We start from the raw sequence: 27,079 nt of genomic DNA on the forward strand, positions 1-27,079 counted from the left end.
GATGAGGCCTCTTATTGTTGGTTGTCGCACTAATAGCCTGTAATCAATTTTTAGTGTGTAATGTAAATGTAAAGCAGCTATTAAAAGTGGCTTTGCCAGTTTTATAACATGATCTTCATCATGATTATGATCATGCAATAATAGTGAGCCCCTGTGGGAGAAAAGCTAATATCACAGTGTGCAGGCTCTGACACTGCCCTTTTGTTCCTGCTCCAGTTTACTGAAAGCGGAGTGTGGATCTACTATTTTGATAAAATGTCAGGGAAGGGTCGCAAAGATTTATAATACTTTGTGCAATTAGAGGGATGCTGTGACTCGACAACACAGTTACACCCGTGGGAATTCTCCAAGTCGCAATACCCCAGCAATGGCACGTCAAATATATGAACAAGATAAATAAGCTTTCCATGTAATATTCCCCATGAGAGTATAAAAAGCAGGGCCCTGAAGGGTGTATACAGAAAGAAAAAGCAACAGCATACAGAGTAGTTCGCCTGTAAAAAGCCTGCTAAAATGAATTGTGTTCAGGTATAATGGCTACACTCACACAAAACATGGCAGGAGGCAAGTCAGGTTTTGAAATATACGAACACTTTGGGTGTGTTTTACCTCAAGAAGTTGTACCTCTATTTTAAGTCACACAAATGACATGAAACCAAGCTAGTTTCTCTCTCTCAAAAAAAAAAACGATCATGTTACAGGTGAGTTCTAGCTGTTAAACTGTAAACGTTAAAACGTGCATCAAGATTATACTTCCAGTACATTGTAAATAAGAGTTGGACATGCACTAGATTATCAAAGTCGACACTAAGAACAATTATTTAATACTTTAGTCAGTGTTTGAGCCACATGAGAGTGCAGAGACACTCAAGAAACCAGCTTCACCACATGTTAATTTCTGCTCAGGTGTCATTTAAAAATGTTAAAAATATAATTTCAGTGTCAACAAAACAGTGTGACATCACACAGATGCTAGTTTGATGTCAAATACACAAATCTAATGAAATTAAAACTGTTGACAACAAACTTTTGACCAATATGAGTCATTACAGATTTGGCACCGCTAACTCTTGGTTCCATTTGTTACGTATGTATGTAATTTGAAAAAGAAAATAATTCAACCCATTTTTTATGTTTAAGAATGAGTCAGAAAATTGATCAATTATGCTGATCTAACCAACCCATTGTTTATTAAATAATGTCTTTTATCCATTCATGATTCTAGAATCATTTCTGCAAGCAAACAAACAAACAAACAAAAAAATCAGTTCCTGCTGTATCCAAGACAGTTTTTAATGAGGTGGAGCAGGAATCCTCATGTAAATGAGGGTAAAGGCTAATGTGAAGAAAAGCTATGTGAGAGTAAAAGGGGTCAAATCATAGTATTGTTGTTACAATCACGTAAGAGAATAGGGTTCATTCAGTAATTCAGTCATTACTTATGCCAACCTTCCTACACTCAGGGTCACAGGGGACTGCAGCCTCTCCCCGCTGTTATAAGGAAAGACGGGCGGGGTTTACCCTCAAACAGTTGCAGTCGATCGCAGGGCCGTATATCGAGACATACAACCATTTACTCTCCGATCCACACATTATATACAGGACTGTCTCAGAAAATTAGAATATTGTGATAAAGTTCTTTATCTTCTGTAATCCAATTACAAAAACAAAAATGTCATACATTCTGGATTCATTACAAATCAACTGAAATATTGCAAGCCTTTTATTATTTTAATATTGCTGATTATGGCTTACATCTTAAGAAAACTCAAAAATCCTATCTCAAAATATTGGAATATCATGAAAAAGTAATTTTTGTTTTTTTAATTGCATTACAGAAGATAAAGAACTTTATCACAATATTCTAATTTTCTGAGACAGTCCTGTAGACATATAACCATTAACACCCTCAATCACACATAATTTTGAAATGCAACCGTTTACTCTCTCATTCTTGTGCCATGTGGACATACATCTACTCACCCTCACATGCACACTTCACTGACACAGGCCATACACAGACCATATACAGATTATTACATTATACGTTAGTATACAGGATGTTTATTTAATTTAAAATTACTTTTTCATATTTAAGGCAATGTCTTCAAAGAAATTGGAACGTGTATCCGTCAGGAATCTGATGGATACAGATGGTAAGACGTTGACTTTGCAGTGAATATCTTACTGCAGAAATTATAGTCTAAATGCTATTTTCTTAGATGCACTCCCAACTAAAATGTGCAAACATCTTGCATCAATTTATATCCAGGCTCAAAAATGTTGCGATTTCCATCATGTTGTTAGGTTCATTCAATAATTATTCATTATTTTTTCCACTTTAATGTATGCAGTATATCGTATTAATTAATCCATCCATCCATCCATTGTCTACCGCTTATCCCACTCAGTGTCACGGGGGATGCTGGAGCTTATCCCAGCTGCCATCAGGCAGGAAGGTGGGTATACCCTGGACTGGTTGCCAGTCACTCGCATGGCCACATAGACAGAAATAGACAGCCATTTACTATCTCATCCGCACATCTGGGGATTTTTCCAATTTTTTTCAATTAACCTGCAGCATGTTTTTGGACTGTGGGAGGAACCAGAAGAACCTGGAGTAAACACAGGAGGAGAGCATACAAACTCCATAAAGAAAGATCTGCTTGCAACTGCGCCACTGTGCTGCCTCGTTTCAAATATTATTACCATTTTGTTATTATTTACCTATGTGCCTGTGTATGTGTATGTTTATATTGATCTGTATTTGACAAGAAGAATTTTGGCATATTATATTGCAAGAGATGCATGTTTTTTCATTTATGATACACAATTAAACATACACATGAGCACCACCCCGGCTGGAAACACACTCACCTGGTTGTACAGGGCACAGATGTGAAGCGCTGAGTTTCCTGAGGCATTCTGAGCGCTCATGTCCGCTCCGTAGAACAGCAGATGCTCCAGGTGCTGCACATGTCCATGGCGACAAGCCTGCTCACATATGAAAACAAACAAACGCGCACAAAGGCAAACAAACAATGATTTGTCGTTAAAGCAAACATTTTACTCTTCCTATAACGGTGGAAAAAGTTATTGCAGCAGCAGACTATTACCACTAGATGTCAGTGTGATGCAGGTGAGATTGCAAGTTTAGCAGACACAATACCCTCAATTTGAACCCATCCTACTGAAGATTGAAAAGCGTACCTGTGTGTGAGTGTGTGTGTGTGTGTGTGTGTGTACATGCACAGGTGGAACTTCAAAATATAATATAAAGCAGAGGTTGCAAACAAAATAGCTAAATAATTAGAGAAAATTGCTGCTGTTCTGCGGTTATTCTCCAATGCATTATGTTGCTGTCTGGGTTTGTTTGATAGATGCAAGTCAGCTGTTATTTTACAGATCTAGAGTTTTCTAAATGGAACACAAAAAGGAGTTTATAAATTACGGAAAAAATAAGCATAATCATGGCCAAATGAGAAACAGAATAATGAAAAAAAGTGTATTAGTGTGTTTGTGTATTATTGATTTCACAAAAAATTGTCATTTGTGTGGAAGCTTAAATAAAATTATGCTGTAGAGTGATGCCCAAAGTATTGGATATGTCACGTTGTTATACGGTTAAACATTTCATTAATGTTAATAGAGAGAAGTCAACCTGTTGACAGAGCATTGTGATGGAAATTATCCAGAATCATGTGGAGGTGATATTTAGTGAATTCCACAGAAACAAGGGTATAGCGTTGTCAAATTTTATTTGGGTCACCTATTTTTCTATCCCTCCGCTTCAATAATATTATAATGGAAAGAATCTTTTCAGGTAATAAAGATGAAGACCTGCCAAGACACAGTCAGTTGAATACTAGCTACTCTGATGACTTGTAGATAAACTACTATGACCTTTACACTCATTCAAGATATAAGTTTCAAAGCATTTATTGTCACATGTACAGTGTAGAAACATGTTTCCCTGTACAGTGAAAATCCTAGTTTGCTGTTTGCAGAGAATTGGAATATGTGCCGGTAGAAGAGTGTTTACATTATTGTAAATATGATTATAGATATGAACGTGAACATTGCAATAACACAGTGACAGTGCAATAAGACGTTGGAGTGCAGCTTGGTGTGCAACTCACAAAGTGCAGGTGGAAGGGTGAGGGCAATTTGAGGGGCAGTAGACTATACATGTTCAAGGAGAAGAATGAGTGTCAGCCGTTTCAGTGTTTGATGGCAGTCGGGTAGAATGATTTCTTCCTAATCATGTCGTTCTACATTTCACACTCCTGTACCTCCGGACGGAGGGTAGGAGTCCGTGAATCGTCCGTGTTGGGGGTGGGTGAGCCCCTTGGCGATGGGCGCCGCTCTCCTCTGGACTCTGTGGTTGTAGATGCTCTGGAGAGAAGCCAGTGGGGTCCTGGTGATCCTCTCTGCAGTTTTTACTACTCGCCGCCGGCGTTTGTGGTCCAGAGCAGTGGTGCTGCAGTACCACACAGAGATGCAACTCGTAAGGATGCTCTCAATAATGCAGCTGTAGAAGTTGCTGAGGATCATGCCAAACCTCCTTAGCCTCCTCAGGAAATACAGCCGCTGTTGAGCCCTCCTGACCGCCTGCGTGGCGTTAGGGGACCTTTAAGGGTATCTGAAGCTGCTCACCCTCTCAACCTCAAGACCTTGGAGGAACAGTAGCTGATGAGGTCTTCTCTCCTTCCTCATGTCCACTATCATCTCCTTGGTCTTATCCGTGTTGAGGGTTAGGTTGTTGTCATCACAACACTTCACCAGACTGGCTACCTCCATCCTGTAGGCCATTTCATCTCCGCTGATGATGCGTCCAATCACTGCAGTGTCGTTTGCAGACTTCAGAATAACGTTGTCCTCATGGGAGGCGACACAGTCCTGGGCGAACAGGGAGTAGAGGATGGGGCTGAGGACACATCCCTGAGGATTGCCCATATTCATGATGATGCTGGCTGAGGTCCTGTTACCTATCCTGACAGACTGGGGTCTGCCAGTCAGGAAGTAGGAGCCAGTCGCGTCACAAAGAATGGGGTGCAAGTCAAGAGTCAAGAATGTCAAGAGTGGACATTTTGTGTGTGATTTTGTGGGGTATGACCATGTTAAATGCGGAGCTGTAGTCCCCAAAGAGCATCCTGATGTAGGAATCTTTGTTTTCTAGGTGGGAGAGGGAGTAGTAGAGGGTGGTGGCTATAGCATATGAGGTGGACCCTTTCTGGCTGGTGTGCGACTTGCAGGGGATCTAGGGTCTCAGGGATGTCGTTCCGATTGTGGGCCAGCACCACTCTTTCAAAGCACTTCATGATGATCAGAGTGAGTGCTAATGCCCTGTGGTCATTCAGGCAGGTGGACTTCTCTTGGGGAGGGAGGCGGTGGTTGTGTTCTTGAAGCAGCTCTGGCTGAGGTAGAGGTTGAAGATGGCTCATCACTGACTTAAATACATACATATCATTTGATCTCCAGGAGTTTGGGGTACTGAGCCCTGTAATACAGGCTATTCGGTCCTTGTATTAGTGGGGCATGGTCCGTATTGTCGGTTTTAAGACAAATTTGTTTCCGTTGAGGGTTGGACTCAGCAAGGGCTGTCCTTTGTCACAAATTCTGTTCATAATTTCTAGGTGCAGCCAGGGCATTGAGGGGATCCAGTTTGATGACCTCAGGATTGGGTCTCTTGTGAATGTGAAGAAGTCCGGAAGGGGATTAGCACCTCCAAATTCGAGATGGGTGGAGTGCCCGTCTCCAGGTCGGGGAGGAGGTGGATGGATGGATGGATGGATGGATGGATGGATGGATGGATGGATGGATGGATGGATGGATGGATGGATGGATGGATGGATGGATGGATCCTTTGATCTTAAAAACACCATTCAGGTCCATATGTAAACTCCCAGTATCCTCTGCTGTCTTAAGAGATAAGGAAATGTCTGTAATGTATGTTAAATAGACTGTGAACATGGTGATTATGCCACACATCAGCAATTAAGCATGCTGACTGTATATTTAGCTCCAAGCACCACTGGTCCCACCTTTATTGCACTAGACCTGTGAGCAGGACAGTAAAGTCTTACAAATTAATTAACTAGACCACTGCAATTGACTCAGTCTTTTATCATTTTATCACTAAGTGACACAATTACAAATTTGCAGCTGAAATCCAGTGCTATCCTTAGGTTCACTGGGGAGAGATATTCGAATGAGCTGGCATAAACAATGCAGATTGAAGCTTTTTTTTTTTTCTGAGATAATTTCAAAAATTTTGACACACTAAGAAGAGCCGAGAATCGACTCTTCTTAGTGTGTCAGAGCGATGTTGAGCAAGTCACTGAACCCGTAACTGCTCCCCTGGCACTGGTAGACGGCAGCCTACTGCTCATGGTTCATCGATGACGGGTTAACTGCAGAGAACAAATTTCCCCATGGAGATTAATAAAGGGTGAATTATTATTGTTATTTTCAGACAATCATATAATGTTTAAAACCTGAACAATTATTTCAGGCATTCATTCTTGTGTTCACTCAGCAGCTTGACAGCTGATTGTTATCAGCAGTCTATTAGTCTGAAATGGGGCAGATGGGGGACAGCACAGATTTTGCAACTCAACAGTGAGAGATCTGAGCAATCTGATAAAGCTGATGGTCTGAATAAACACGCATACATGCACGGCTGTGCGGAGAAGCTCATTGTCTTTTTAGTGCTGCTGGGTGCTTTTCCTCAAATTGGCTATATTTTCTTCATTGGGCGACAGCTGTTCACACAGACCTTTCCAACCAGGGGAGGCTGCATCTCTGTGTGTATTTCACAAAGTGCCCCAATTTACCAGACACATGAAAGTCCTTGTGTAAACATGTGCACCTGGTAAACCTGGTGGTGTGTTTGTACATACCTGGTGAACTTCATGCCAGCCATTCTCATCCTGGCAGCAGACGGTGGTGTGGTGGTTCAAAAGAAGCTCACAGCAACCAGGGTCTCCGCCCACTACCACACTGTGATAGAGAGGAGTCAGACCACGGCTATCCTTGTAGTCTGGAGACGCTCCCAACTCCAGCAAGACCTACAGTAAAAGGTGTGTGTGAAAAAGAAAATTTGCATGTGATAACAAGTACTGGCAAAATGAACAGATATAATGCTACTTTTCAACATTTACTTTTACTTTGGCTCTTTTTAGGCTAAACCTTAGAACCTCAAAAGTATGACATAAATGGCATGTTAAAACTTATCAAAGTGCCTAAAGATGATAGATGTAGACATTGATGATACCTTGTTGAACATTTTGAAGCATTGTCCCCATTTCAACAGCGGAAGGTGTGTAACTCCTGTGATTCTTTAGCAGGGGTTAAAAAATGAGATAAAGAGTATTCAGAGTGCGGCTTTACCATGAGGGCGACCTGGTTCTTGGACCGGGCAGCTTTGTGGAGGGCTGTCATCCCGTCTTTGGCCCTGAAGTCCAGGTGAGCTCCTCCGTTCCTCAGCACCTTGATCAACTCTACCACATTATCCAGATGAGCTGCAAATGTCAGCGGGCTCTCTGGAAAAGTGAGATGTAAAAGGGAGGATTAATAGTTTTATAATATCTTTGGAACAAATGGCAGCTGAGGGTCAACATTATAAAAGGATTTTAACATTGTGGAAATGTCCTGCTAGTTGACGACTGATTCAGGAAAATGGTATCTTAGCAAAATTCTGTTTGTTTTTGAGACGGAGTCAACAGGAGGCTATTGATTCCAGGGGCCGACACTAAGTATGTGATGAAACAGTTTATTCGATTTGCTTCAATATCCTGGGCCTGCTTTATTTTATCATATCCATATTCAATTACATTTTATATCTTGTGCTCATTTAGACAATTGATGAAGAGTTTAGATAACCATCTGTAACAAATGCTCAAATCATCTCCTGAAAAAAACATAAATACATACATCACTGTCTTTCTACAAGGTCTAAATATCCACTTAGTCTTTCTCTCATTTCCCTTTTTTCTACAGGCACTCACATAAGGTAAATAAGTACATCTATACAGGACTGTCTCAGATAATTTGAATATTGTGATAAAGATCTTTATCTTCTGTAACGCAATTAAAAAAACTAAAATTACTTTTTCATTTTATTTGGATATTTTGAGATGGGATTTTTGAGTTTTCCTAAGATGTTAGCCCTAACCAGCAATATTGAAATAATGAAAGGCTTGCAATATTTCAGTTGATTTGTAATGAATCCAGAATGTATGATATTTTTGTTTTTGTAATTGGATTAAAGAAGATAAAGAACTTTATCACAATATTCTAATTTTCTGAGACAGTCCTGTATTACAATTGAGGTAGTTTCAATAATACTTTTCTAAAGTCAAAGGTACCTAAAGGAGGTATATTTTATAACCCTATTAATAGAAGTATGTTGTTTATAATTGACTGTCAAAAAAATATAAAAATAAAAATGAAGGGGCGGCACAGTGGCGCAGCGGTTAGCGCTTCGGCCTCGCAAAGGAAGACTCCGACATGGCGACCTTTCTGTTTGGAGTTTGCATGTTCTTCCTGTGTCTGCATGGGTTTCCTAGAACATGAAGCAGGCTAATCAGAAAAAAATGGGAAAATTGCCCCCGAATGAGCGAGTGACTGAGTGAATGGCATTTTCTGTCTTTGTATGTGGCCCTGCGATTGAGTGGTGACCAGGCCAGGCTGTACTCCGCCTCTCGCCTGATGATAGCCGCGATAGGCGTCAGCATCCCCCACGATGCTGAGTGCAGGATAAATGGCAGAAGATGGATGGATGAAATGAAAATAAATTAGATGAAAAAAACAGATATTTGTAGCCTTGTTATTCTATCTTATTCCCACTTCCCCTGAATAGAATTTTTACACTATATGAACATTGATTTAACAGTGATGTAAAAGAATGGCATCTGTCATTTCTTTCCTCAAACTTATTCATAGGTCCATGCTCACCTGAGACATGTCCTGATTTAATGCAAAGGTTCGGATGACTCAACAGATGGTATAGCATACTGTATTTAAACACCGTATCCTGAGAGGACAAACTCGAAGGGTAAGAAGAAAATATTTAGGTCAAAGTAGTATCTTCCCTCAATACAAAACAAAAAGATAAGTTAGTGAATTGACAGTGTGGTCTTGATCATACTGCAATAGCCCCATTCTTGAACATGTACACCCTGGCAGTAAAATTCTTAATCAGGGTGATTTCACCAGAAAGAAACACTGAATGAGCTGCATCCTGAATGGTCAGAGTAGTTAGAAAGCTCTATTCCACTCCTTAAAACAGCACCAAATAGTGCTGCCACCCCCACAGAGGGAGGGAATACACCAAACTACAGGTTGAACATTTAAAATGACCGATTTCTCCTTTTTTATTAAACAGGTCTCTTTTGTTCAATTGTAGAACCACTTAAAACAACCTTGTGCAATGGGCAGATTTTTTTTCTGCCAGTACAAATGTTCTCCTCTTCTGCTGTCTCTCCGTGCCTCTTTTCTACCTTGCCTCGGTGAGCTGTCAAATAGCTTATTGGCCATTGGTTTGAGCGTGGTAGTTACAAAATCACATTCAGTTATGCATGGAGCACATCGGTGAAATTCGACAACTGCATTCAACCCATCATGGGTGAACCATGAGAAGAAGGTAGCTGCTGAGCAGCGCCAGGGAAACTGTTGGTTTGTTAATCAACAACACTTTGACAAGCAAACACTGCGGGAATGGAACCAGGAATATTTGGTACTAAGGACGACTGCTGTATCCCCCGAGCCACGCTGCCCCCATAGAGTTACTACTGGCCCTAAAATGATGCACTGCACCATTTGCTTTTTGGAATTGTACACGTCTGATCCAAGAGATGGCTAAGAATATGCTGTTATTGCATGTTTTGCAAATCTGTCCTCTTATTGATTCTTCACAGAATAAATATCGAGAAAATTGAATCATTCAGGCATGACAGTGAATATTTTCAAGCTTATTGATATAAATGCTCAATTTGCTTGAGATATTTCATTTTTATCTATACTTTTGGAAGCACAGGAGGTATGCAGGGACCTCCTCGTTTGGACTTTCAAGAACGACAAAGTAGAGCTCCTCAAGGTGAGGCTGGTCATAATTGTTAATAACAAATTTTCAGTGACGCAGCAAATATTATGTTAATATATATTATAAAGTAGAATCGAAAAGTCTTTAAGGTTGTTCGATGGCACCATCATTGTATTGTATGATCTACTGTATATAACCAGCATTAATAATATCAGCATTAAACTCCAATGACCAAAAGACAGGAGGCAGAGCTAGAGGTCGCAGAGATGAAAATGCTAAGGTTCTCTTTGGGAGTGACCAGGATGGATAGGATCAGGAATGAGTCTATCAGGACGTCTCATGTTAAATGTTTTGGAGAGAAGGTCAGAGAAGCCGGACTAAGATGGTTCAGTCATATACAGAGGAGGGAGAGTGAATATATTTGTAGACGAATGCTGGAATTGGAGCTGCCAGGCAGGAGGTCTCGAGGAAGAACAAGGAGAAGCTATATGAACGTAGTGAGAGAGGAGGATACAGAGAATAGGGTTAGATGGAGCAGGTTGATTTGCTGCTGTGACACCGGAAGGGAAAAGCAAAAAGGAGGAGGAGGAGAGGAAGAAGAAGAAGAAGAAGAAGAAGAAGAAGAAGAAGAAGAAGAAGAAGAAGAAGAAGAAGAAGAAGAAGAAGAAGAAGAAGAAGAAGAAGAAGAAGAAGAAGAAGAAGAGTATCAGCAGTAATTGTCCTTGCAGTTTCCAAAAAGTAGGTGACCATCAGATGGTTTAGATATTCATTGTCTTTACACATCCCAGTGATGTTCCCCAGGGCTTGACTCTTGGTTAGAGAAAGCACATATTTCAATAAGCACAAAAGGAAAACATTTTTTTCTAATGATGCACATTTTTATGTCTGTCTTAATTTGTTTAGTTATTTTAATGATCAAGTAGAGGCTAATGATAATTGGGATTTGACAAAATCTCGATATGAAATCACTCCTGTGTTCATGCAGTCTGTCTGACGTGTATTACACATGTATTACATACCTTGGATGTTCTAGACAGACACAGTCTCCCTATATTCATACACTGGCTTCTGATTATCTTCATATCCAATTTTTCCATCCAGCCGCCAGCCCTACACTTTTACGAAAATATCTTAGGGTCCCTCCATCAAATATCAAACATTCAGATGGAAACTTGAGGATGTATTTGAAAGTGACCCTTCATTTAATAAACAAATAAGAGCTATCTGGTTATGTTTTTATAAGTTAACTCAAAATGAAGGAAAAAAAAGCCAAAAAACTTTTTTTGCAACCTGACAGGGCTGAAATCATCAATATCATTTTGGTCCCCTAATATTGTCTCTTGGTGTTCAGAGCTGGGCCAGCAATTTGACTTTGTGAAGTCATCTTTATTAAATCAGTCTGATGTGGATTTTTAAAATTTCAGCCGTGAAATTGTCTGCATCCACTTTTATGTGTGTGTATAAGTGATTACAGTCTATGCCAGTGAGAAAATAGAGAAAGCGGGAAATCGGTCAGATATGAATTAAATGAACCAAAACACTGAACATTCTTTCCAGTCTACCATTCTGATTGATTACACAAAATGTGATCTTGCAGCGCTTTGTAGTAACCTCACTTTGTCATAAGTTTCAAGCATGACTGAGAGATGCTTCTGTATAATATCTCCATACAACAGTTGCATGGGATAATCACAAAAACATAAAAGAAAAAAACAGATCTTGACCATCACAAATTATATAAACATCAAATAAACGGTCGGTGATTTTGCTCACAAGTGAAAGCATTCAGGAGTTGCACCTTGCCAATCAGTCAGCATTAATAATGGGCTCAGCATCGACTGTTTTATAACACACTCCTCGTCGATCTGACTGAAATTGCTCTCTAAAAAAATGACTATTCGGTCATTATCCACTCTCACCGACACTGCAAAACAATCCATCAATCCATATATGATTTCCAAAAAACTCATTCTACTAACTGGGCTTGACGAAGTGCTATGCTAGCCGTTTATGTAACATCTCTGATGCAAAGATATTTTCTGTATTAAGAATTGGCATATCGAAACACTTTCAGGCTGAACCTCATGAAAAGAGAGTGCTCCATCTCTTACATTGGAAAAGCAGAAGAGGAAAGGAATAATGTTTCACTATAGTGCTTTTACTGGCTTGGTTCTGCCGAGTGACTTATTCTTTGATGGAGCGAATAATGAGCCGTGAATTAGTAAACCACAAAGAAAGTATTTTTATTACATGTTGTTGATCACACGTAGAGCTGCTGCTGGACAGCTGGAATCAATAGTAGGAAGTAACTGGCCAAAGAGAGGTTTAATCAGCAGGCGGCCCTCTTCCCTCCTGGTAAGAGGCGTTCATTTAACAATAGCTTTCAGAGCCTTTTATGATAACCTCAATTCTCTGGTTAGTAATAATTTCTCCTCTCAGCCGGCACCTTTGTTTGCCTGAATAGACCTATTTTGCTGATCTCTGCGTCCACTCAATTCTCGCTGTGTTAAGGGCCCCTGCACCTCTGAGAAACCCTTGACAAAGCCATGAAATAGTCCAAAAAACAAACACAATTATCAGCCTTAATACTCAGGTGAAGATAATTGCACTTAACGGATTGTGGCCACCACATGACTGCAGTAAGCTTCTAATAAAAAAGAAAACACCCAATCATTTTTCAGATTTGGCTAATCCCATCTCAATGGGCTACAAAGTGGCAATAGTCATGGAGTGAGAGGAATTTCTTAGGGAACAATTGATTTGTAAGGTCTGTTTGTAGACAGATCATCCCCCCCATTCATCATCGCCTACATCCAGTACTGAGACGAAGCCTTGGAGGCTGGCAGTCAGTCCTATAGATCATTGTTTTATTTCTGCTAATGGTGTCTCTCTCGGGGTTGATATATTAGCCACTCGTGCTATTGATCCTATTATATCACCTGATTTTCATCAAACTACAGTGCAGAGCTGTACAGTGTTCACTCCAACCAAATTCAGATGCCCCAAAACGATTGATCCCAATCTCAAAGTGAATAATAGGTGCATGACTTAGATAGGGTCAAAATGTCTGTTGGCAAAAGAGGTCTATTAGAAATATCAAATATGATGAAGCAAGGGCTTAAAGCGAAAGTGCCAATACATGTTTTTGAGGACGATGTCAAAATGGAATGGAAATTCCATCACCATCCTTAGTTGGTTGAGGCATGGATGCACATCTGAGACAAATTTGGTACAGCAACGTGTGGTTCATCCCTGATTTTTGGTTCCTGATTTCATACCTCCACAATATTTTAATTCATGCCACATCTGGCTTGTTACTAAGGCTGAGTTTTTCCAAAAAGATCCACTGGTGCAGTTCTGTCATGGAGTCTGAGCTACTGAATCACTGCTGTTTCTGACTAGGTTGAAATGACTCGGACGCTCTGCTACTTTTTCAGAGACGTTTTAAGGGCTCACTTGAGGTTGATCAAGATTGTAGATGCACGGAAGGATGTCCTGGAAACCACCTCATCCCTTTCATTTATCAAAACTCAATGAACGCAACATTCTAAATGAGTTAAGGTTAATTATAAGTTAAATGTAACAAATAAGTTACTTCCTGCAGTTTTTGTTCACCTGCTCTATTTAATACCAGCTGTCAAAGTTATTAAAGTAAGTGTCAACTATGACACGAAAGCCAACAGCAAGGTAACTACTGTAAAATGAAAAGAGTAAATGAAAAAAGAAGCACAACTATACTGTGAAAAAAGTAAAGACTGCCCTTGTCAGTCAGAACAAAGGGCCATATTATCGCCGTTATGAGAGTGTGAACCCGATTACTACAAGATAATAATTTCCATATTTTTTGAATATTGTTTGAACTTCATGAATTTGTGATAAAGTATGCATTACTCCAGGAATGTGTATGGTCATATTCAGGAAAACAGGATCTCTATAGCCCTAAAGTTAAGCTTTTGTAGATCATCTCCTCCATGTACGTGATATGCTAGCTAACTAATCCAATTCAATTGTCTTTTCCTTGCATGTTGGGACAAAATGTTTGTTTGGTATTGATGCTCTGGAGGTATATGCAGCCTTACCCCCTGTCTCACTGTCATGGTAATTCGGATCGAAGCCTCTGTCCAACAGCTTTGACACTTTGTCCACCTGACTATGCTGGATGAGGTCCATGAACTTCCTCAGGTTAGCCTGCACAGCCAGAGAGGAAAGAGAGAGTTAATACAGTGAGAGGAAATAACAAATGGCGGTGGGTGTTAAAGAGAAAACCACAGGATAGCTGCTCAGAGCTGAACAAAGACTGAAATAGAACATGAGATAGATAAAGGTGTAGCAGGTCAAGCATTACTGACGATAAATTGTGAATGTGTTAAAGAAAGGGAAAAAGGCTTTTGGTACAAATGGAGGAATACCAGGCAGTATAAAAGGTGACTAAAAATCGGGAAGTCCAGGAATCAAGATGACAGGATCCACAGTGTGGTGTTTGTGGATGTGAATGGATGCTCTTTTCTCTTCGGTTTCCGTCTTCCTACTTTCCAGGCCGCATGATAAAAATAGATAAGAGAGCAGGTCCCCGAAGGAGAGGAGGAAATGAGGAAAGAAGAGATGGAGCAAGACGGTGAGGAAAATGGTTAGCAATAAAATAATAAATTGGAAAAACGAAGAGGAAATGGAGAAAAAGAGACTAGAAGGAAAGTAACTGTTCTATACAATATTTATTTCAAATAAACACTTCTTGAGCTGACCAGAGTAAACCTGAACTCATTAAACAAACACAAAAGCAAGAAAACAGTCAGGAAAAAAAAAAGAGTAGAAATCTATCTTTTAAAAAAAGTGATGTTGCAGATCATCTAATATTCAACAGCAACTGCTTCCAGTCATGTTGCCACAGCTTTGTAAGAGGTTTTTCTACTGGAGACATGGGAACTTGGAAACAGAGGAGGACCTCTTTACTTTGTTTGAAAACAGGCAATAACTTAAGGTACCATCTAAAACGAAGGGGAGGATGCTGAGATTCCTAAGATTTCAATACAAGTGAATTGTTGCAACTTCAACCAGCAACTGGCTAAGTGAAAAATGATATGATGCGATGAGGTGGGTGATTGCTGAAAGTCATTTAGCTCAATCTTAGAGGAAAAGCAGTATTTGCAATTTATTGATGAAATGGGAAACATATCATGATACAATCATGGCCAAAAGTTTTGAGAATGACACAACCATAGAAACATTTGGCAAAATACCTAAAAACCCTGAAGGAACTGACTTTGTGAAAGTGTCATTCTCAAAACTTTTGGCCATGACTGTACATTTGTGGCATCACAGAAGAACATGTGATTGGTGGGCTGCAGCACCAGTGTTTACCCTACAGACTCACACATTTAACCTTACTTTCAAAAATAAAAATGCAAATTGTGTAATTTGGATGTTGCATGCAAGAGTTGGTGTGCCCTGACGAGCATCTCCTTTGCCCAACGGCAGTTCAATTACCACAGTCTTGTTGGCAGAAGTCAGTCAAATCAAAACTCCTATCTGAAGGTACTCATTTGCAGAGCATTACTGCATGACAGCTTTAGTTCTGATACCAGCTTGTTCCTCATTGATGATCTAAAGATAGTGATGAACCGCATGTCAGTTGGTTCCTTGAAATATTGTTTGTGCCTTCAATATCCTACCTCCATTAGCTGAGAAGAAAATCTCTGCGCGCCCTCATTTCTACTATGAGTTAACCGTTTGCTAGCTGACTATGCATGAAATTGGTCAAAAAAGTCTTCCTTTTTTCAATAAATATCTAATTTTTTTATCCAGGATATTTTTTAAACCGCTCAGACATTACAAACTTGCAGACTGAAAGTCAAACAGTGAATTGACAAAAAAATAAAATATTTGGCCTTTACACAGGCATAATGAAAACTGACTCACTGCTGATCCTGTAGAAAACATCAGAACATGCACTGACTTTTTAAATGATTATGTCCCCAAGTCACACATTCCTATTTGATTAAACTGTGTGTGAGTAATGATAGAATTTTCATGAGGTAGTTTCACAGACAAAATCTGAGCAAACTTTATAGCAGTTTTTGATAAGGACACATGACCACTGAACAAAGCTTTGTGACAGACATGGAGCTCCCCCTTATGAGTCACCGCCAGTTCAATACCTGGAAATGTCAGAGGTTCATGCACATCATGGTACTGTTTTTCCATGCAATGCTTTATTTAAAACAGCTGATGTGCCGCCTGTGTGCTTGTGTCACTGACTGGAGATTTATAGCCTGTTGGTCTCTCCCTGTTTGTCTGTCTGTCTCTGCCGAAACAGGTTGTGAGGCGGGTGGCTGATTGGCTGCCTCAGAGTGAGCTTTAACCAACCACAGAGCACCAGACGGCATTGGCAAACAGGATTAGATGCAGAAGGCTGATCAAAACCGAAAAAAAAAAAAAAAATGACATCCTGAGCAAGCCTCCATCATAGAGGATTTACCACAGTACATTGTGAACATTTCTACACAGATATATTAATTGTACAGCTCCCACTTTTCTGTAAGTTTGAATATATTGCGTCATTGCCTACATTTCTTCTGGTCTTGTCTTGAGTCTGAATGCAGAATTAGAGCAGCTTTCAGACAGTTTCCCAGTGTGCGACTAACAGGAAGCTGCCAGAAACACTTTTGCTTTGGCTGTACTACAAGCTTACTGGAGCTACAGGCCTGGAGCTGAAGGAAAACCTTAAACAAACGCGCACGGCCCTTAAGCCTTCAGTTTAATGTTTATATTTACTGTGACTCCTATTGACTGGACAGTGTCGGAGCAATGGGGAGCTGGTGTGCAGCAAATGATGAACAGCATCTGAACTCACAGGATGTCAGAAATGTTGCATATCAGTCAATGATTTCCAATTATGGCATGGGAGCATTTACTTGATACCTTTGTGTTAAATTTATTTGAATCTGAAAACCTACTTAAAATATATTTTTCAACACTGCCAATGTTATGCTAGTCTTTTGGAAAGAAAATATCACTCACTTCTTACTTGCGTTTTAAATAGTGAACTCCTCTTAATTAATTTGGGATATAGTACTTCTTTAAAGTATATTAGGTAACCCATTGCATTCCCCTAGTACATGTCATACCACCATGTCACTTCTAAATGAGTGGAACTCCAAAAATGATGCAAAATGTGAATATTGTTACTTTCTGCGGGTCAGTTAGTAATCTGTACCTTGGTGTGAAGCTTGGCAATCTGCTTCTCGTCCAGATTAGGCTGCCTGTAGACCCTGCTCTTGTAGCGAAACTGTATAGGAGCAAGACAAAGGTAGACACTTATATATTTGAGATAGATACAAATACCTGGATGGAATACCAGTTCAATATGAGGTGCAATGAGATGCCTTTTTTATTTTATCGATGGCTTTAAACAATGATAACATATCTTGAGTTCTGTACACCATGAACTTACTTATGTTTACTTGGGCTTTCCCTTATATGTAAACCTTTGGTACCGTTTAAATATATGGACAGTGAATAAAAAATGTGCTCCTTATTATAGAAGAAGACTATGATACTGGTGATTACAATGTACAGATTTAACTCCAACTGGAGTTAGATCATCAGATCTAACAATGTAATGACCATTCTCTCTAAAATATTGGTATTAAGCTCCAAAGATCCACTGCTAGTCAAATTCTGCTTTGAAGTTTGAAATAAATGTGTTGGCCACATTTCAAAGTACAATATCTTCATTGTAAAGGTGTTCTGGTGAAAGAAAAAAGGAAACCCAATGGTAGGGCAGACTGGCGAGATATACAGATTCTCACAAATATCAAATAAATCCACAAAAGCCATCCAGGTGGGTTCAGGTGTCTCTCGGTATCTCAAACTGTTCAGGGCTAAAACTCAAAAATGAGGACACCAGAAACTAATCACTGCACTATACTCTAAATTTAAACTAATTGTTGTATTGTATTTGCCCGATTAATAATTTCTCTGACAATTGTTGCTCATTTCGTGAACCTTCTAAGAGGTTTAACGAAATATATTATTACTTTTCAACAGTAACGAATGCAGTCATATCCAAAAATAAGCATACACAAATAATAGCTGTAATGAAATATGCAACATCTTGCTTTTGAATTTTCACCCTCATAGTGTTAGAAGATGGTAAAAAGGGCTTTTTCCATGTAATGGCTTATTTCATCAGTCCAACAGCAAATTTTAAAGTGCCAACATATTCTATTAAACCAGTGTACCTCCAAGCAGGGGACCCCCTTGCTGATTGGCTGAGGGTACTCTCGAAGGATGCGCTCTTCATCCAGGAACTTGCCATCTCTCCCACTGCTGGCAGGCTGGAAAAGCCCGTAGTTGAGCACGTCCTTCAGGCTCTGGTTGAGCGTACACAGGATCCGCTGCTTAGCAACCCAGACTGTTGCATCCGGGTTGAACCGCATGCATTTCTGGTTAGGCACAGAGAGTGGAGGCAAGAGCAAAAAGTCATTAAGGAGGAGTGGAGTGTTAGAAATCAGTATAAATAAACAACATAAAAACTATTTTGACCGCTTGCTTTTGACTTACATTTGCAAATACGCTTGGATACAAGCCTAATTAGAGGATTTAAACAGGCTGACAAACACAATGGAATTCAAATCTATAGAGTCCAGACATTTCTGCATTGGTTCTTTAATAAGAAAAATCCTGTACCATTTATTACAAGTGGGCCAGGAATGTGACCATGCAGTGCTGCCAGACTTTTTCATTGTTTCAGATAATGCTACTGTACATGCTAAATAGGGTCACTTTTCTTGGTGGTAATGCAATTGACAGGACCCGTTGGCCCTTTTTTTTCCCAGTTCTAGCTTCCCCTCGGTGAAAGAAAACCTCACAATGCAGGATTTCTGGCCTCGTCTGAATCTGTAGGGATTACGGGTGACACTTTGTGGCATTCAGGCCGTGTGTGCTAGTGTTTACAGCTGGATGTGCTGTTCAGCTGGTGATAGCAGCCCCTTTGCGTGTGATAAAGGCTGAGGGGATGAGCAGTCTGTGAACTCTGTCTCACCGTAATCCCCTTGCCTGGTGTGGAGTGGGTAGAGAAGAAGGGGGAAGATGAAGGATTGAAAGTGTACAGGAACAGATGCCTGGCATCTGGCAAGGCTGCTTGGACTGATACTGTCCTTTTCTGCAGCTGCTTTATTACATTGGCAAATTTCCATCAGCTCCCATTATTGCAGTCTCCTCAGCCATTGCTAAACTGAAACAATGCAGATGAAGTTTTCAGGGGAAGTGGTTTTTATAGTCACAGCAATTAAGAACAAGTGGCTACTGCTTGGTCATCTTCACACAGATTCCATTATTCTCTTGGCTAAGGCTGTAATGATTGTGTGTGTGTGTCCTGGATTTGTGGTTTCTTGACTAAAGGATACTACAAAGTTTTGTTCTCTTTCTTTATGGATATAACAAAAACAGTCACCTCACATTTGTGCCCTTACATAATAGAAGTGCAAGGCTCATCGTTCTCACAATGTATTTGTTGAAGAAAGGACAATAGGCACTATATCACTGAGGTGTTACTCTTTTTGCGTGAAAAGGTTTGGAATCCATTTGTTTCTTATAGTGCCTTATACCACTCCCTTACCTTAAAGTATAATTCCATTGCCACACGCAAAGTTGTCGGTTTCTGCTTTCTGTGCAAGTTTGTCATAAAGCAAGTTAAGCAAAACTGAGGCAACCATTGCCATTCTAGTAAGATTAAAGCTCCTTCTAATGTTCTCAGGTCAATATTTGACAGGTTTTGACACATTGTTAAAGTTTATCACAGGGTTGCAGCCACTCATTAAGTCAAACATAGAAACAAACATCAGAAATAAATCTCCCATCCCCATTTGTAATTTACTATTTTATTCATAGAACATTTTGCTGTCTGCTTAAACTACATTTCAAACTTCTCCTGTAAAATATAAGATAATTCATAGTACATCTAAGCGTTATTGACCCTCAGCCCACATTCAAGTCTTTTCAGGTCCTGAAAATTAAATGTATGAATATCCCGATTTCTTGGTGGATACCAAGATTACAAATGCTTGTGAAAAACATACAAATAATAGATGTTTGTAATGTAATTATAAAATCATGGCTCTCATTTGGTCTTGCAGAAATCAGCATGTGATTTAAGTCTGTATTCTACATTACTATATACGTTATGTAACCCCAGTGAAAATAGGGCTACTAAAATGTAGTAATATAGGAATTACATATAGGCATCAATTAAAGATTTTTCATCACAGGTGATTCAGTTGTTTATTTCAACAAACTTACAGCAAAAACTGCAAGGTACTACGACTTGGTTCAACCAAAAACAAACTAAAATTTAAGGAAACAAGCAGTGAAATAGTGTGTCCAACATTTCTGGAATTTATGAATCTAATAAGTACGATGAACAATAAAAGGAGGAAGATAAGGCATTGAATGAGCCCAGCGCCTCCTTTTTTTCTAGATTTACTTCAGTCCAACATTCATGGTTTCGAAAGAGTGTCAGACAAATTTAAAAACCGAAATCCTCTTGTTAACTAGTTGTCTTTCTGAAGGAAATACATACTTATTTGATAATACTCAAATGGGAAAAATGGCAGCAGTGTGATGGATTCATTTTAAAGTGTTTGCTGTCTGTGCCATTACAAGATGAACATGTTGTAGACTCACTTCTGTTGTAGCTGTCAGTGAAGGTGAGGTAGTGGATCTCCCAAAACTCAAGCAACCAAAAAACTGCCAGGAAATTGATCACCAACCACTGACTGTCCGAGCAGCCGAGAACATCCGAGTCTTAAAAAAATAATTAACCGTTGTCTCCATTTGTCTTTTTCTGTGCAAATTCACAAATTCCATTTGTGTTTTGTTACATACCTTTGTACACACATGAAAAAGGTTTGGAGATAGTCTAAAAAATAGTTATGGAGCATAACTAATTGAAATAAATGCTAAAATAACCCCTAAAATAAAACACTGAAAGATATTTTTTTTATCTCTGCAATTTTTTTGGTTGATCCCTCTCTTCATTATCAAAGTATCACTTTATTGATTGTTCTTCATTAGTGTTCTATCTAACCTTAACCTCATTAACAAAATTATTTCTTAAAACTAAACAAATTTAAGTAATCTATTAAAGATAGTATTTAGCTAAGTGACTTTGATGGCCGTGGCATGCTGAGATGATGTCACTACTAAGCCAGCAAGTATGATAGAGAACCCAAACACATGACTCAAGGCACGTTTTAATAGAAGTATTTAATACAGTGCAAAGGGAAATGTCTCACAATGAGCAAGCATATAAAGATATCAAAAATAAATAAATCAACGGACTCTGATATCAATATTGGGCAAGGACAAACTCTATGCTGACGAGTATCAAGTAACCCTAATCTTTGTAGTTACAGTTAACAGTTAAGACAATTTATATTTCATTGTATTTCTTATTCTTCTTCCTTTCTACTATTATCTATTACAGTTATGTTTTTACTTGAAACTCTGGCACAACAATTTCCTTCGGGATAAATAAAGTTGTTCTCATCTCTCATCTCATCTCTCTAACTGATCCACTGGACTTGATTGTGGAACAGGAAAGACTATCAAGAGGGGACGGAAATGGGTGCAGGCGATTAAAACAATGAACAGCCATAACTGAATAGTATTCAAATATTCTTTACCCTTTACATTTCTTCTTCTGTGAAGTAGTTCATCAAATTTTAATTGCTGTGCTGTACCTGAGGTATTGGCTATATTTATAAATGAACATTATATGCTGATTTTTTTAGGCTGACTGCAAACAGCAATATTAGTAAGAACCTATAGATGTACAAGTAGGACATTATTACCATTTTTTATAACTTTTTAAATCTTTTATGGATATATTACTTGGCCAAACTAACATGGAAACCGCTTTTAAGATAGAATCCCATTTCCGCAGCGCACAGTTTAAATAAGACCTGGAACTGTGTTCATCTGAATTATTAAGGTTTCAAGTTAACAGTGTGACCTTGTCATGTGACCAGACTGCACTGCCGAGTTGTCTGTGATGGCTGTGAAATTGGCAGCATCCATGCACACATGTGACTTAGCTTAGCACACATGTAAACACACACACACACACACACACACACACACACACACAACACTAGAGGTGGAACTCCTGGATATATGATATTGGAGGGTTCTGGGTTTATCACAGGGTCACAGTGGTACCAGGAGGACTTGGCCTTGATGGATGGACGCATGCGCGCTGACGCACGTCAGTCACTTGTTCCCTTTCCTCCTCTTTTTTCTTTCAGTAAAATACAGCAGCCTGTGGTGTTTCTGACAATGTCCACAAATTCTAAACTTTATATTATCCATTTTAAAAATCCATTCACAATTTTTGTGAATTCTGTATTCAACAATACTATAATTGAACTATATTCTCGAACAAAATGGGGATTTGAGCCTTATTAAATACATTAAAGTTAGCACGCAATGAAATTATGCATTCAAGTTTGATGTTTAAGGGCACCCTTGGATTCATGACCTTTGCAATCCTGGATGTCCTGTTTTCCAACACAATTCTAAAATAGTGCAAGTGATTTAAAGTGGGAAGTATGTCTTTAAATTTCAGTAAATTGACAACACAAAGTAGTGCCAAAACTGTCAGTCGAGTTTGAAAATTAGATTAATTCATACTGCCAGCTATCACAATTGACACAGGTAAGCAGTGGATGAACTGAGGGACAATATGCCAGACAGGCATCAACTCTTTATCTTATATGTCTTGCAACAGGTCATGAAGAAGGCAGATTGCAAGTGGTCACCTTGTTTAAATATAATTTTATTTGTACTGGTTATAGAAAAGTTGTATTTGGAAATAAGAAACAAACCATTCAAAAAGTTCAAATAATATTCATATCATTTGCATGGTGATACAGTGGTTAGTCCTTCAGCTTCACAGAAAGACGGTGTCTGGTTCAACTCCGACAGGAATCTGTGTGGCCTTTCTTTGTAGTGTTTACATGTTCTCCCTATGTCTGCATGGGTTTCAAACAGGTTTCCTTCAGCCAAAACCACCATGCAGTTCATGGTGATGTGTGAATGAGCGAGTGAATGATAATATGTCTTTATGTACCACTATGATCAACTGGCGACCGGTCCACGATGTATTCAATGACAGTTGAGTTAGTCTACCTGAATGCATGATATGCAGTATTGATAACCAAGGGATATATGTATCTTTAAAATGTCAGATGATTTTCATAAGATTAAGATGTCATTTATCATTTGTGCTGTGTAAATATATATACTGCATATATATTTAGGCATTTGAATTGCCTGAAGCAGTATTGAGAAGCCCTTTACAAGCGTTTATATAAAAGTGGAACTTTAAGAAATGTAACTACTCACACTGGAAGGACTCAATCTCTATGCCCATATACATAACGTTATATATTATCATATATTTTGGAAAAATAGGTGTATAAATATCATGAAATTATTCTTTTCCTCACAGTTAACCCCCTCAACAGGAATGGAACCATAAAAAATTTGAAAATACAAATAATGAATAAAAGAAAAAATACTGCAGCAGCATTCTATCACCTCTCAGACTTGGGTTTCGGTTGCCTTTTTCCAACAGCTTGTAGTTGAGATTTCAAACTAAAGTGATATTCTCAAAGGTGGCAAGTAAATGCCAGATACATTTCCACATCAAACAGGAATTAAACAAAAAATGTGTTGATCCAACTGTATCAAACAAGGTTTGATAGCCTTTTTGTATCACGTTTTGCTTTTTGTATCAAGTGTATCAAACAAGATTTGATACATTTCATACAAAAAGCAATAAGCAAACATTTTGATACAATGAACAAATCATTTTATTATTTACTTATAACAAAATCTGTTGGATATTGTCTTTGAAGTGAGTTTGAAAATATGCTGAGATATTGATGAATATGTTAGAAAAAAAATGCAAAGAAGACATGACTTCAGTGAGAACATAAAAGGGCATACCAAGCCTTTGCTTTCATTTTCTCGGGTGAAGAAAACCCTTCTGGAAAAATGAAAAAAAAAAAAAAAGAACTAATAAATAAAAAAAGCTCTATTGGTTTTCTTATTCAAACCTTTGCCAGTCTTCTTTCAAAATGTCCTTACTACTTAAACAACCAAAAGATAAGAACCATAGAAATAATAGCTGAGTATGAAAAATTATACTCTGGTTCTTTATATTGCCAAAGTTCCAAAACAGGGTTTATGATCACAAGGTCATCAGTGATATTTCCCAAACTGCTCTTTTTCAAAATGTTCAATACATCCAGTCATTCTAGCTGTTTAATTTGAACCTGAAAAATATTTTCTGTTTATTTATTTATTTTTTTTACATTAAATCACTTTAAGGAAAGTGCTTTTTTGCATTCATAGTCTACATGTGTAAAAATAACTACATCCCATGGAATTTATTACTTGTTTTCACATAATGTAAAAGAAAGGAAAACTTCAGACTAACTTCATCTCCTTAAATCAAAGATGCATGTAAAAGTGGGTTTAATCAAACAAAATAGGGTGTAAATAACATTGAAATCAATGATACATTCAAAAGATGTCATAATAATCCAGGGAGGAGATACAACATAGGCTTTGGCAAGCAGTATCGCCCCCTTGATTAGAAATTACTGTTCGTAGGTGTTTTAATATATGTCCGTCTGTCTTTCAATGTCAGCTCAATTCAATTTCCAATGACACCTCTATGCAAAATTCATTGGACTGTAAGATGTGAAGGTTTCTTGAGTGTCCTGGCTGTTTCAAATCTCACTATGACATTTGGATGGGATACAGATCAAGACTCACTGCAAAATCCTCAATTTCTTCCTTCAGGTTTTATTTGTCATATACAGTACAGGTTAGCACAGTCAACAAATGCAACAAAATGTTTTGGATAAAATCACCTCAGGTCCTGGGGGTGGTATGAGGAAATTGTTCTCTCCTTGTCGGAGCATCAAAACAAGGTATTCTATATGACGGGTAACGCTACTGTCCACTATTCTGTCAAGGTGATTTCTTGGTTGATTCTTGATAGATACTAGATACTAGATTCCTTTGGGATAAATAAAGTTGTTCTTGTCTTATCTTATCTTATCTTATCTTATAGATTTGCTAATGTGCAAGAATCATTAATTTTTTGAAAGGGAATTGTAATATTCTGAGAGAATATGTTGATGTTTTAATGTTGATGCTATGTAAACTGTAATAAGCTGTATCAACCGACCGGTTACTTCATTCTGGAGAATGTTTGCAACCGATCTTTTCACCTGGAACAACGACAACTACATTGTTACTGTTGATTACTACAGCAGATACTTTGAGTTGGACAAACTGCGCAGAACCACTTAATCAACAGTCATACACAAACTCAAAGCATCCTTCCCAAGGCATGGTATTCCTGAAATTGTGATCTCAGACAACGGCCCGCAATATGCAAGCAAGGAGTTTGAGTCATTTGCAAATACCTGGGAGTTCAAACATGTAACTTCAAGTCCACAGTGCCCACAGAGCAATGGTCTTGCAGAGAAAGCTGTCCACATCGCCAAGACGCTTATGGAAAAGGCCAAAGTTGATCACAAGGATCTATACTTGAGCCTACTTGAGTACCGCAATACACCAGTTGACAATTTCAAATCACCAGCCCAGCTGCTGATGAGTCAATGCCTTGGCTCAATTCTTCCAAGCACCCATAATCAGCTCAAACCAAAAACCGTAAGTCAAAAGGCTAGAGCTTTTCGCCAAAGCTATCAGAAGAAGTATTATGATAGATCCTCAAAGCCACTCTCAGCTCTTCACCCATGACAGAGTATTCGCTTTCGGGACAATGGACACTGGAAACCACCTGTTGTTGTTAGTGCAGGAGACAGTGCCAGATCGTACCACATCCAAACACTAGACGGAGTTCAATACAGGAGAAATTGTTGCCACCTGATGGACTCTAAAGAAACCGTTCCCACTGGCGACCACTCTGAAGTTCAGCATGCACCTGAAGGGACTGACTGTAACTCAAAGTCACCACCAACTACTAACTACTATATTCGTTCTGGCCGTGAGGTCAAACCTAGAGTCATTTTAGATCTCTAACCTTTGTCTATGTTTATCCTAAGTTTTCAGTCTATTTGGGTATTTGTTTAATGTTGTATACAGGTCAAATTTACGATACTCTATTCTGTTCATTAGTCAGCTTTACCACAAAGATTTATTGTTTCTTTTTAAAGAAGGGGGATGTAAAATTCTGTGAGAATATGTTGATGCTTTAACGTTGATGCTATGTAAACTGTATTAAGCTGTAACAACCGACCCGTTACTTCATTCTGGAGAACGCTCTGCCATTAAATCACCCACCCGCTCGAACTGTCATACTGACCGTTATTGTACACATTGTACATTTCTCAAACCAAGAAACAGAACAGTTTTAGTTCAATATTTTGACAGATGACCTCATTTATCACTGAATATAACGTTTGGGAGTTGTCTCTAGGGCAACACTATACACCCAAAGCATTTACTTTTCATCACAATGTTTCATCGTTTCTATGAGGCTCTTTTTTTGTAAATTGGTCTTTGGCTCAAGCTAAACATATTAGCTGTTTCTGGGGTTTTCTTCAATTCCTCAGTCTGGGGCATGCGATTAGTGAAAACGTTTTATTCACGTCCATTGGTCTAATGTTTTTCTAGACATATAAGGCCCCTCCTTGTGGGTCTCCCATGCAGGTCAATTTCAAAGGCTCCAGGATGTTAGCTTTCAACTGACTGTATAATTGATGATGGGATTTGACTGATAATATCTAAGGCCTTCCAAAGTCTCCACTTCTTGCTATCTTAGCAGCCTTTTTGGTCTGAGACCCCTAAAGATCCTGCATAAGCAGCTCAAAAAATCTGTTTTGGATTTTCAGTCACTAACTTTACACAAAGAGACTCTTTCAACTTAAATGAGCATTGGTCTCCATACTTAACCTTTATCCTTAGTGTTTAATGTTCATACGTGTGTGTTCT

At 38.8% G+C, this 27,079-nt stretch overlaps 1 protein-coding gene across 1 annotated transcript in view; it reads right to left on the reverse strand.

Annotated features, from left to right (window-relative positions):
- Nucleotides 1-23,483, reverse strand: part of shank2b (SH3 and multiple ankyrin repeat domains 2b) — a 150,962-nt gene extending 127,479 nt beyond the window's left edge. Inside the window, exons 1-9 of the mRNA XM_086140296.1 lie at nucleotides 23,450-23,483; nucleotides 20,729-20,848; nucleotides 18,608-18,633; nucleotides 18,286-18,489; nucleotides 17,259-17,330; nucleotides 14,125-14,233; nucleotides 7,393-7,544; nucleotides 6,903-7,070; nucleotides 2,878-2,994 (exon numbers count right to left, since the gene is read on the reverse strand). Of these exons, the coding sequence (XP_085996422.1) occupies nucleotides 2,878-2,994; nucleotides 6,903-7,070; nucleotides 7,393-7,544; nucleotides 14,125-14,233; nucleotides 17,259-17,330; nucleotides 18,286-18,489; nucleotides 18,608-18,633; nucleotides 20,729-20,848; nucleotides 23,450-23,483 (1,002 nt within the window). The remainder of the gene's footprint in view (nucleotides 1-2,877; nucleotides 2,995-6,902; nucleotides 7,071-7,392; nucleotides 7,545-14,124; nucleotides 14,234-17,258; nucleotides 17,331-18,285; nucleotides 18,490-18,607; nucleotides 18,634-20,728; nucleotides 20,849-23,449) is intronic.
- Between the last annotated feature and the right edge of the window lie 3,596 nt (nucleotides 23,484-27,079).

The sequence above is a fragment of the Fistularia commersonii genome, chromosome 3 (genome assembly GCF_037954325.1).
Source record: "Fistularia commersonii isolate RoL2024-O1a breed Wild chromosome 3, RoL_Fcom_v1.0, whole genome shotgun sequence".
In the NCBI taxonomy this organism is placed as follows: domain Eukaryota; kingdom Metazoa; phylum Chordata; class Actinopteri; order Syngnathiformes; family Fistulariidae; genus Fistularia; species Fistularia commersonii.